The 12,221-nt window shown below is 44.3% G+C and overlaps 1 protein-coding gene across 1 annotated transcript; it reads right to left on the reverse strand.

Moving 5' to 3' along the window:
• Nucleotides 1–442: 442 nt before the first annotated feature.
• Nucleotides 443–10,409, reverse strand: stmn2b (stathmin 2b). Its single transcript, XM_034599212.1, has 5 exons — nt 10,229–10,409; nt 3,771–3,866; nt 3,509–3,681; nt 2,708–2,899; nt 443–2,378 (listed from the first exon to the last, which is right to left on the reverse strand). The coding sequence occupies exons 1-5, from the start codon at nt 10,245–10,247 to the stop codon at nt 2,319–2,321; spliced, it is 540 nt and encodes a 179-aa protein (XP_034455103.1). The 5' UTR covers nt 10,248–10,409; the 3' UTR covers nt 443–2,318.
• Between the last annotated feature and the right edge of the window lie 1,812 nt (nt 10,410–12,221).

Here is a 12,221-nt window from a genome sequence, read left to right on the forward strand (position 1 = left end):
ATGTTGCAGCGGTTTTTACGATTTGTAAAAACTCTCTGCCTCAAATAGGGTAATGAAATTCATTTAAATTCAGGGTGCTATGATGGGTGATTTTTTCATATACTTAACAGTCCAGATAAACTGTATATACTGTAACACAGTATATAGTTATATGATAACACAGTAATTTGTCTTCTAATCTTAATGTGTAGTTTATATAAAATATATATATATATATATATATATTTATTAGGTTATGTGAGATGTCGGTTTCTGCATGTTGGCCGTGCAATACACTGGAGACCTGTCCAGGGTGGAGTCCACCTCTCGTCCAGGGTCAGCTCCTCTGACCTCCGACCTTTGCAGATTAAGCAGCATAGTTAACGGATGGATGAATATTTATTAGGTATCTCGTGAAAATTATATGGTAATAATATGTGAAAAAAGTCACTCTTCGAGACAATTTCATTCACTGAACCCCAAATCTTTATTAACCACTGCTTGCTCACAAAGATATATGTGGAGAGGGGGAAACACACAAATGGACGGAGGAGAGAGAGAGATAGAGAGATAGAGAGAGGCAGGTAGGATATAGTCACTGTCTGTGGTGAACAGTTGTTACACACTGTCGGTTTACACTTCAACAGATCAAACGCTCGGCCATCTACCCGCCCTTTCTGAAATACACACTCGCACACACACTCGCACACACCTATGGGCCTATTCCGTGTGTATGTGACCGACAGGGTTCAACCTCAGGCTTCAACACCCCCGGTTACAAACTACTCTGATGCTTTAATACACTCATATACACCTTTACAGATGGAAATACTGTGTTCATGGATCATTGTTGCAGTGATACCTTGTTATGGCTTAAATATAGTTCTCGTGCCGACCTTTCTGTGGCGTTGACGGTGTCTTGGAGTGAAGTGCAATGATTCCAGTAGGTGCTGATGACGTTGAACACTACTCTAGCCTCTATATGAGATGGCGAGAGGTGTAACTCCTTTGTATTTTCTCCAGTGTAAGATTCACAGTAACAAGTCTGATCTCAGGTGATGTTTCGTTGTTCTTTGCTCAGAGCGTTCTTATGCACTTGAACCTCAGTTGTGTTGTATATTACAGTGTTTGAAATGTGACTGGAGTTTGTGACACATACAAGAGGCCCGCCATCGGTCACGGATGTTGTTTTGCGATTTCCGGTTGCCAGATGGACAGAGTTTGGCGAGCTCCTCCCGAGCTCTGTGCTGTGATTGGACAAACGCCTGCCCATGTGGAGAGCGTGTGAGTGAGTGGTTCTACGGTATGTTTACGTGTGGAGAGATGGAGAGGCTGCAGATGGAGGGAGGGGAGGATGAGGATGGGCTCATTAAATGCTATAGTGTAACTCCTGTGGCACAGTCACCATCTACCTCACAGGAGGGGATGTGCAGCGACGGCTTGCGGCCCCCAACAGGAGAGCAAACTGTCCCCGTTTCCCTCTGCCAACTTCCCCCTCGCTAATTGGAAACACTGGTGCGGACTGGATGGAAAATCACGGCGACCATGCAGATCCAATTTTTTTTTTTTACTTCGCTTCCAGATCTGAGGGGTCAAATGAGTGAGTGCGCCCACTTGAAGGGACGAGGGGAACGGAGCCAGGCTGCGGGGCCTTGTGAGGACGCAGCCGGTCGCAGCGACACATCAGCTAGCTGTCAAACTCACGACAAACATCTAAGCCTGTTACCACACGAGAGAAACCTCAAAAAAACAGAAAGATTCTCAGGCTGGAATGAACAAAGAAAAGAAAAAACATGGAAATGAACAAATCATTACATCCATATATATGCAAGGAGAGGAAACTTATATATAAAAATGGCACACTGCAATCAATACTTTTGCTGCTTGTCTCATACTGTATATAACAAAAAAAGAAGTATTTACAAAAACCAATACCCACTGTCACTTGTCAATTAGATTTTTTTTCTTTTCTTCTCGTTTGAGCAAAAACATTCTTTTTTTTTTGGGAAGAGTGGGTGGGAGACATTAATTTTCCTCATTTTTAAAATCATGTTTGATTTTTTCGTTTTGTTTTGTTTTCCACCCCCAACACCGTTCGAACCTCCCACTGCCTCGGGGTGGTGTCTCAGGCTGTTGTAGTTTCGTAGTAGAATGACAGAGTATGGCAGGGCGAGGGCGGGGGCGGGCGGGGGAGGTTGGAGAAGTGTGGGGGGGGGGAAATGTGGGATAAGCTGGTGGAGGGGTGGGTGGGGTGGGGGTGTTCCTCAGGGGTCGGGGGTGGTGATAGAGGGGGGGAAAGGGTGTTTCTGAGGTGGGGATGTAGAACCTGTTGGGGCTTCTCATGCTGTTAGCTCTTCTCTCAACTCCTTGTTCCTGCGCACCTCCTGAGCGTGCTTTTCCTGCAGACACAAACACACACACACACACACACACACACACACACACACACACACACATTGAGGACATCATGATTTATTTATTTTTGCTTGCTCACTGCACCACTTCCCTCCTTTGACCTTTGCAGTGACTACTTTATCCTTTTTCCTATTTCTGCCCGTCCTCCTCCCCGAGGATATTTTCTCCTCTTCCTCCTCTCTCCCACCCTCTGGGCACAGAAATGCATCTTTGTCTTTGTCAGAAATATATATGCTTGAGACTATAGTTTTTGGTGTCTGGGGGAGATGGTTCTTATAACCTCAGTATGAATTCTAAACTACCGGCCCCTCACCTTCTCCTGCAGGCGCTCCATAATGGCGGCCAGGTAAGCCATCCGGTTCTCCTCGATCTGCTCCATCTTCATGTTGAGCTTCTCCTCGGCCATGCGGCTGAAGTTGTTGTTCTCCTCCATGGCCTTGAGCAGCACGTCGCGCTCGTGCTCCCGTTTCTCAGCCAGGGCCTGGAGTACCTGCGCCTCCTGGGACTGGAGGAGGAAGCAGAAATAATGAGTCAGGGAGGGAGGTGTCAATAGCAGGACAGTGATTTATTAATTAACCAATATTCAAACTTTTATTTTAAAATCAGAGAGAGATGGATCAACAATTAAATATCTTGATGCAACAGACTTTCTCTATTTGCCTCCTTCATCTTCTTATGGCTTGTACTTGGTAAATTACACTGTATGGTAGACCCACAGTATTGGACATCTGGTGTTAAAACAATCTGTCAAACTGTGTTATTGATGAGGGGATTGATTTGTTGGTGGCTTCCTGGATTTGTCAGCTGGTGGACTGACGGTATTGATGTTCAAATCAATGCGATGCAGGAATTAGCCAGGGTCGGATTAGATTTTTCATGGCATTTTTGCAGCTGCTGTAGTCAATGTGACGCATGATTGACCAAAACAAGCAGACATCAGATGAAATGTCAAGGGAAGTCAAGATGTGAGGTTGTGTTAAGGCTGAATTTTTGCTTTTGTTGAGATGGTTTCGTTTTGTGGTTTAACAAAAAGCTTTACTGCAGTTTTTAGTGGCTTTTGGCAAGTGATTTGTGGCAGCTGGGTTGCAGTGATAATGATTGGAAACATCCTTACTCTCCTCCGGTCCTCAGCTGCCTCCAGCTTCTTCTGGATGTCCTCCAGGGAAATGTCCCTCTTCGGGGGGCTGGTGACGCAGTGGGCCACATCGCACACGGGGGAGGGTGGCTTCAGGATGACCTCAAAGGCCTGGCCTGAGGCTCGCTTGTTAATGGGCTTGATGTCCATGTCTGCGTGTGAGGAACAAACGAAGAACCCCACAGTTAGTTTGTTTCATACAGAAGATGAACAGTGAAAGTTCCGTCTGATTCCCACGTACCTTGGAAGTCGCCCATGATGTTTTTGCGGGTCTCCGGATACAGACAAGAGCAGATAAGTGAGAGAACTGAGATCTCCTTCATCTTCTCTTTGTAAGCTGAGGGAGGAAATGGAAACATGACTGTGTTGGAGTTTGTTGCTCACTTGCAGTTGCATGTAAACTAGTGCTCAACATGCACAAACACGGAGCATCATTAACCCACTAGCATACAAACAGAAGAATCATCATTAACCCACTAACACACAAAAATAATGAAACATCATTAACCCACTTCTGCCTCCACAGGGGGTCCTTGATCAAGATTTTTAGCCGAATAATTATTCATCGCATCCTCCGAAAAGAAAAACCCTCATCAAAGGAAATGTGGTGGAGATTTTTGAGGCCTTTTGTTTTCACCACAGTAGGATTGATGTGTCCTTTCTTGGCCTAATTTCCCCCAGCAGCCAAGACGCTGTCGTCCCCACAGGATTCTCCACACATCATTAGCTATGCAATTCATTTTGCTCTATTATTTATGAACGTACCCAAACCAACGCCCTATTGCCTTGCAGCCATTCTCTGACTGGGTCCTTAAAAAACACACCCACCAGGGATTAGTTTTATGCTTTTCAGGTAATTTAAAAAGCAAAGTCTCCAGGATTGAGGTTTGATGTTGGGATAATATTTGAAGCTGTTCCTTATCTTCCTCTTGTGTGGATTATGGAAGGAGGCTAGTGGCTGACAGTTTAGCTTATCAGCACCACACAGCGATATGACTGTCCACCCTGTTCTCCGTTTATGGTCCAAAAAGTTAATAACACTGGAGCAAAGCTGGCATCAAATCATCCTGGCTGCATATGGCAATCTGCTATAGAGAAGTCCTCCAAAGAGCAGGTGGGAAAAGCCCCAGAAATGACAACCCTCTGTGTAACCTTGATTTAGATTTTATTCATGTGCTTTTGTCACCTACTTTGTAATGTGAGCTTCAAGTCCCCGCAGGGAGAACGGCAAAAATATCTGCAACACACTGCAGCTTGTGAAATGTTCTGCTTTTGCACATCTAGCTGCGCTGCTCCGTCAGGGTGCACTGCATCACGGTGCAGATTTTCATACCAACTTGACGGCACGGAACAATCCATCACCCACAGCACACGGCCTGCAGCGCTGGAACGTGCCTCATTGATTCACGATTTGCAGGCGCACAGTAGCAAAGACAAAAAAAGATTTACTGTAAAAGAGCTTCTCCACAGTGGGGCTTAGTGTACAGTCATGATTAATCCAAATCTCTTTTCTTTCTCCTGTTCCCTGCTCACTCTCCCCTCTCCTTCTTCTTCTTCTCCTCCTCTCTGTGTCTCACTTTCTGCCCTGCAGACAGTCAGACGCCACAGTAATGTGATCAACTCCCAGATGTAGCTCTCACTACTCTCTAAAGGCCTTGTTAACCCCTATACCCTGAGGAGGAAGAGCAGAGGGTGAGGGCACGATTGGGATGAAACAATATTGGGGAATAGTAGAAAAAAAGGAGAAAGGGGGTGAGTATAGGAGTGGAGATGAAGGTAGAGAAACACAAAATAAGAGAAATTCTCAGATGAAAGAAATTAGGATCGAGTGGCTGGTGGAGGATGGAGAAAGGAAAATCTTTGCTTTTTGGGTGGGGCTGATCATCAAGCTAACACCTCTCTGATATAAACAGAAATCCCAGACGGGGGATAGAAGAACCAGGGACGACGGCAGCTCCCCCTGGGACCTGCAGACGCCATCAGCGGCCCCCAGGAAAAGCTGCTTCCAGTCTAATGGAGGCAGCCAGCTCAGGTGGATGGCACTTTAATTTGTAATTAGCAGACCGCACCATTTCTGCTGACAACGGGGAGAACAGAGCTTCTGGAGGGTTGCCACACCCTCGTTAGGTACCGTGTACATGTCAAGACTCGAGCAGCCATTTTCTCCCACGCACAACCTCGCTTGGCAGCTCAAGACTGGAACAATTCAGTGGAGCAGGTAATTTGGGTTAAGTGCTTATGGAGCAGATCAGCACAGATTGTTGTTCAGTGGCTGACAAGCTCTGGTTTCAAGCCTTTTCTCTGCTCAGTGATTATGGAAAAGTACATATAGATCTTCTAGTTTAGGGCTTTAGCTAAACATTATTATTACAATATGTTATCATCTGCTTTTATTTGTCTGTTAGTAAGCAAGATTATGCAAAAACTACCAAACAGATTATCACAAAACTTGGTGGAAGGAATGTGTCAGGATATATTTAATTTTGGTGCAGATCCAGGAATCTTTTTTCACTTCCATTAAGATTATGAAATAGATCGTTTCCCCCACATTTTCTTTCACTTCTCTGAGAATAATTCATGGCTCTTGATGAAAAAAATTTGGCATATTCATGGGCCTGATATCTACGAGTGTGTGAGATTTGGTGCAGCTCCAAATAAAACTCTGAATCTAATGAATTTACATGTGGTTTCACAAGGGGACTGTTGGGCCTTGGCAGAGATTTAGGTTTCTTCCAGTTATTTATAATTGATTATCTCCTTAAAATAATCTGCCCTACCTGTGGGACACTTTGGCATCGTTATGATTCAGATGTTATTCACCGGGTCTTTTAATTCAATTAATCAACCAATTATTGGGTCTATAAAATATTTTTAAAATGAAGAATCTCCAAGGGAATGTTATCAAATGTCTTATTTTTTCCAACTAATAGCGTAGAATTCAAAGATAAGTCTATTTACAGAGATGTAAAATAGAGAAAGGAAATCCTCACATCTGAGGCTCTGATAAATCGCTGTGCAGATCAACTTTCTGTTGAATAAACTGAAGCGCTGTGCCACCATGTTCATTTGTTTACTTTATACTGGAAGTTTGGTTTTTACCATATCCAAGTCAAATCAGTCATTTCTTTGTTGTCTTGGAAGATAAACACTTACTGTGATTCTAAACTGAGCTGCAGCACTTTAACTCAGAACCTCTGAGATCTGGCTTTTATATCCATAATCAAAAAAAAAAAAATCCAATTACAATTGTATTACTCCAGGGAGAAAATATCACTTTCTTCTGTAACCGCTATAGTAATAAGCACCTTCCCTGTGGATGGGACTCATAAAAAATGATGAATGATCCTGGATGACAGCCTTTGCCATTCCACCGCAGGAAATATTCACTTTTAGGCTTGCTGGGTCCGCAGCTTTTTTCAATATGAGAATACGAGATGAGACGAAATAATGTTGGATGCCTCTTTAATGGTTCCACTCCACTCTTCTCCTGCAGGCTGGTTTCAACCAGTCAGATCTGCAGCCTGGCTGTCAGAGAGCTGCTCCTCCTGTCCACCACAGACGCACTACCAGCAAACTGCACTTCCTCCTTCAATCCATCAGCGCAGATCATTAGTATCTACTGTACCTCCTCCGCCGCAAGCATCCCTCTTCCGCGCCACCTTCTGCGTCGTCCCCCCCCAGGCCTCCGTTTCATCTGTTTCTGATGTGTGTCTCCCTCTCAATCTCCTCCTCTCTCCCTTATTCTGTTTCTATATTTTTCACCCACACACTCTGCATCTCCCGGGAGCTCCAACTCTGCATTAGCACAAACCACCACACCTCCGTTTGGTCCTTTTCTTGATGTTGTTCTCCTCCTCCTGCTTTCATCTTGTAAGAATTAAAACAAGGAATGGTGAAACGTGTCACTCTGGGCAAAAAAGGCACAAAGTGAAAAAACGAATGAGAGGCCACGAGCGAAGTGTCTGTTAAGGCCAACGCGGCAAAATAAGAGCCTGTGTATCACAGCCTTTACTGCCCTTCAGGGATCTATGGCTTCACAGCAGCATGGGCTTGGCTGTGTTTCGGCGCATACAGGCGCTTTACTGCAGGGCCACCTGGCAACAATATAATCACAAAATTATGGAGGTATTACTGGAGCAAAATTGGCTATTAAAGCAAAACGTTATGGCACCCAGATGAGCGGGGGCTGGTTCATTCTATGATTCACAAGTGGTGGGCTTGGGTTATTTCGCCAGACAGTAACCTGTATCCCCCCCAAAGGAGCTCAGGGCTGCAACTGAATATGATCATCTGATTAGTATGTTTGGTTTCTAAAATGTCAAAAATAATACGAATCCCAAAATATTCAGTTTATTATCCCATAAGATCTAGAAATAGAGAAAATTCTGACATGTTGGAAGCTCTTTGCTTAAAAAATTACTTAAATAATTTAGTAATATCATAAAAATAATAATAATATGTATATATCAGTCAGTTGTTGATCATTACATTCAAACTGCAGGATGACGCAGGATTGTGTCACAAAATAATAAAAGAGCAAACAGGTAACTGTGAGATGTAGAAATAACCCACAGATTACCTCCAATTTACCAGATGCTAAAATGACCTTATCCAGATGTTGAGTACCAGAAGTGATGATGACACCATGAGCATATAGAATAACATCTTGGCCGGGTCTGATGTCACCTATCTTAAAGAGCAACAGTCATCCGAACCAGTAACCGGTGGGTGTGGCGCATTGATCGATGGGACCCGGTGATAAATCTGGATGAATTATGGGCATTTCGAGCTCTGCGCACACGGCCCCTAATGACGATGGCGATAGAGATGAGGAATGTAGGCGGAATCGAACGTGATCAGTTGCGTAGAATTGCTGGTATTTGTTGTCTTGTGTTTCTGGGCACAAAGGAATTGATCTTAGGGCCCCGGCTGAATGACCACACCTAATTGGATACGACAAGACTGCATGATACAGATCAGGAGAAGTGCTATAGAGGCCTTAATGCACACAGGAGGCTCTTGGCACTCGAGCAGAGGCCTCAGACATCAGTTTATTACTGTCCTCTGTTCTCCTCTGAGGAATGAAAAAAGCCACAAATTCATATTGAATTAGTTAATGTTTATTTATCCCATGCGTCCCTAAAATAAAATAAAGAGTCTAAATGAACTCGATGACCTGCCGAGTGCTGACTGGCGTGATGACGGCTTTCTCCCCGAGTGTCTGCTCCCTGCCCATCCCATTCTGCCTGTCCACAGCTCAGATCGTAGAGGAGAGAGGAGGAGGAGGAGGAGGAGGAGGAGGAGGAGGAGGAGGAAAGAGAGATGGAGACAGAGACAGAGAAAGAGAAAGAGGAGGAGGAGGAGAGGGCATTGACTCTTAACAGCCAGGGTTTAGTTGCCGTTGTCCCTCAGCGCAGACACCGTGCAGGACCCTCGTGCTGTCTGTCTGTCTGCATGCCCCTCCATCCATCAAGTGCTTAGTCAACTATAAAACAAACAGACCAGCCCCTAGACTGTCTACACACACACACACCCACCCACACACACACACTGCATTTCGCAGCCTGTACACACACACAACTTAAAAAAACCAACACAATTCCCTTAATGTTCTTCTTTTTCGTCAAGCCTGCAGATCACATCTAATGTGCATAGGCCTGAGATGGTGGATAAAGTGATAAAGCAAAATATGCCATGCCTTGATATGGAAATGAACAGGCTGACACAAATACAAGGCCGCCCACCTGCCATAACATGCACTCTCATTTTATTAATCCTTCTAATAAATCCAGAAATGTGACCTAATAATAGAAATGATGCAGTTATTGAAAATATAGGCCACGTTTACAGCCTGCAGGATTGGAGAGTGATATTCCTAAAACGACATTGAGCTAAATTCTTCCCTCGACTGCAAGAAAAAAATAATAAATCTGAAAAGGGATGCTCTGTTCTGTGCTCTCTCTCTCTCTCTCTCCCTCTCTCTCCCTGTCTCTCTATCTCTCTCTATCTCTCTCGCTCTAAATCATGCGTTTGGCGGTCACCCACAAAAAAAAAATTTTTTTTTTAAATGTGGAGTTGAACGAGCTTTGCAGAACAGCCCCACGCAGGATGGCCCGGTTTTTGATAAAGGGGGATTTGTCACGGTGAGATATTTCCCACCCTGCGTGGATGCAGCGCTGAGTGGCTGCGTGGCTGCAGGAGCTGGCGCTGAAGGGGACCGGGGATGTTGGGTGGGGTCGCTGCATTATGCTGCGCGGCACTGAGTCAGGCGGTGAGAGGCAGGTGCGGCAGGCATCGAACAAACGCTGCTGCGTATGCGATGGAAAACCTCCTCCTCTCTGGTGCTGATGCTGATTCACCCTGATCTTTGATTCTGGATTGATCCATATGCGTCACTGATATGACAAACTGCGTCCTAAACTCGCTCTTACGCATCAGCATCTCTGCCATATTTATAGACGCATATAAATTAACTCTCGTTTTTTAAATCATTGAAGAATGTAAAAATGCTGCTTCCGAATACAACTTGTTCATTTTTATCATTAGCAGTGACTTGCAGATGAGTTTGGCCGCTCCCTCTCACCATCCCTCAGCATCCTTTTGTGCCATGGGTGTCGCCACAGCCTCAGCATCCTCAAAACCTGCGAAGCCACCACCGTCAAAAAAAACACACAAGATATCAAGTGTTTAAAAACTCACCGATTGCGGTCTTAGCCATTTCTGCGGAGTACGGTGGTGATGCCGGGGCGCGTCGACCGGAGGAGTGTGCGTCGGTAGCTGGATGCTGCTGTCTCGGGGTGGAGGGACTGCTGGTAAGGCACTGAGTCAGCAGAGACGGGGGCTGCTGGTGCGTCCTGGTGGTCTGGAGCGAGCTGCGTCAAGTCGCGGGGAAATAACTAGAACACCGCAGGAAGTGTGCAGACCGGGCCTTCAGAATAAAAGCCTCGACTTTCACAGATTCAGGGAGAACAAACCAACTGAAGGCTATATAGCTGAGAACTTGCTTATTCACTTGCAGTAAGAAAATATAAATGACAATGTTTTGGTGCATAGACATTCAAAGTGGGCAAGAATGGAGGTTCATTGCTCAGATAAACTGATATAAAACATTTTTTAGTTAGAGTCCTAATGTGATAATTCAAGAGGATACAAGGTTTAAGTGAGCTATCCCGGAAGTAACCAAAAGAAAGCTGGGATTGGCTCCAGCTCCAAACCCTGTGCACCTTAAAATGATGAATGGTTTAGATAAGGGATGGATGGATGAATAGATGATGGATAGATGGCAGAATGAATGGATGGAGGGATGGATGGATGAATGGATGAATGGATGAATGGATGAATGGTTTAGATAAGGGATGGATGGATGGATGGATAGCAGAATGGATGGATAGATGGATGAATGGATGGATAGATGGATGGAAGAAGTAAGAGGTAAAAGCCTTAGTTACCAGCTTTGACTTTGGATTTACCAGCATGTTTTGGTTGGATTACGGCTCGGAGCATAGGGAGATAGTAGTTCCATAATATAACTGGGGGCCAGGCCTTGTTGAGCTTTAAAAGTTATTAAAAGAATCTTAAAATCAATCCTAAATTTAACTGGCTTCCAATGAAACGAGGCAAGAATTGGAGCGATATGGGGTTGACTGGTACATAGTTCATTGTCCATGCCTGAGGTATTCTCATAGAACACACCCGATCATTGGTTTGCGTCAAGCTTGCTTTATTTTGAAATCACTGAGAGGAAGTCACAGTATATGTGACCTGATTGGCTTGACACTGACTCAGTAATGAGCGTTTATGTGCCTCTTAGATCTTACTGGGTACCACACTCCCCTGACGCGCCTCTCCTAATCACAGCCCTGACAAATCCAATGTCCCCTTGTACTGGAGAGTTCAGGCCGTGCTAAGAGCTAACAGGGTGTTTCCCTCTTTGTTCCTCTGGTGAAGGCCAGGTGCAAAAAAACTGTCTGTCCACGGTGCTGAATGGAAGAATGATTCTTGAGGTGGTGACTTTTATATTATAGGCTTGGCTTACTTTTTTCAAGACATTTAGGTTTGATTGTTCCTCGCAGGTCATGGAAAATTTAGCCATTCCAAAAGAATCAGGCTGAAGCAGTGCAGCGGCCCCAGTCTTTTTACAATCTCTTTAATAAAGCTCCTTACCTCCCACATAATCCACAAAACACCAGAATCATTACAGGTTTTACCTCCTGACTGTAGAAAATACTGATGGTCAAACCTGTAGAAAAACAACCACTAGGTGGCAGCAAATCTCTCCCTGAGCATATGGCTCCACACTCAGGTCTCAGTGTAGAAGCATTTACTGTGTTTATTGTTTGGATTTAATGTGTAACTGCTACAGACCAAGCTCCATTTAGACAGATATGCAGAGAGACATGCTCTTTTTTTCAAGTGTTTGCAGATTTCCGTTTATTTAAACAAGTTTTATTCAGGCCACTATAACAACTGAATATATGCTTGACTTCTGGGCAACACAAATTACATCATCTCCTTATCAAAAGTCTTCTGTTTGAATAACCGTTCATTTATTTAAACAAATGTTAGGAGTGTGGAGGATGAATGATTAACACTAACATAGCTTTTAGTTGTGGTGGGTAATGATGACTTTGAACAACTGAAGTATATATTTACAAGGGGGGAAAAAATCAATTGAATTTGAAATTTGAAAATT

Source organism: Hippoglossus hippoglossus, chromosome 11 (genome assembly GCF_009819705.1).
Source record: "Hippoglossus hippoglossus isolate fHipHip1 chromosome 11, fHipHip1.pri, whole genome shotgun sequence".
In the NCBI taxonomy this organism is placed as follows: domain Eukaryota; kingdom Metazoa; phylum Chordata; class Actinopteri; order Pleuronectiformes; family Pleuronectidae; genus Hippoglossus; species Hippoglossus hippoglossus.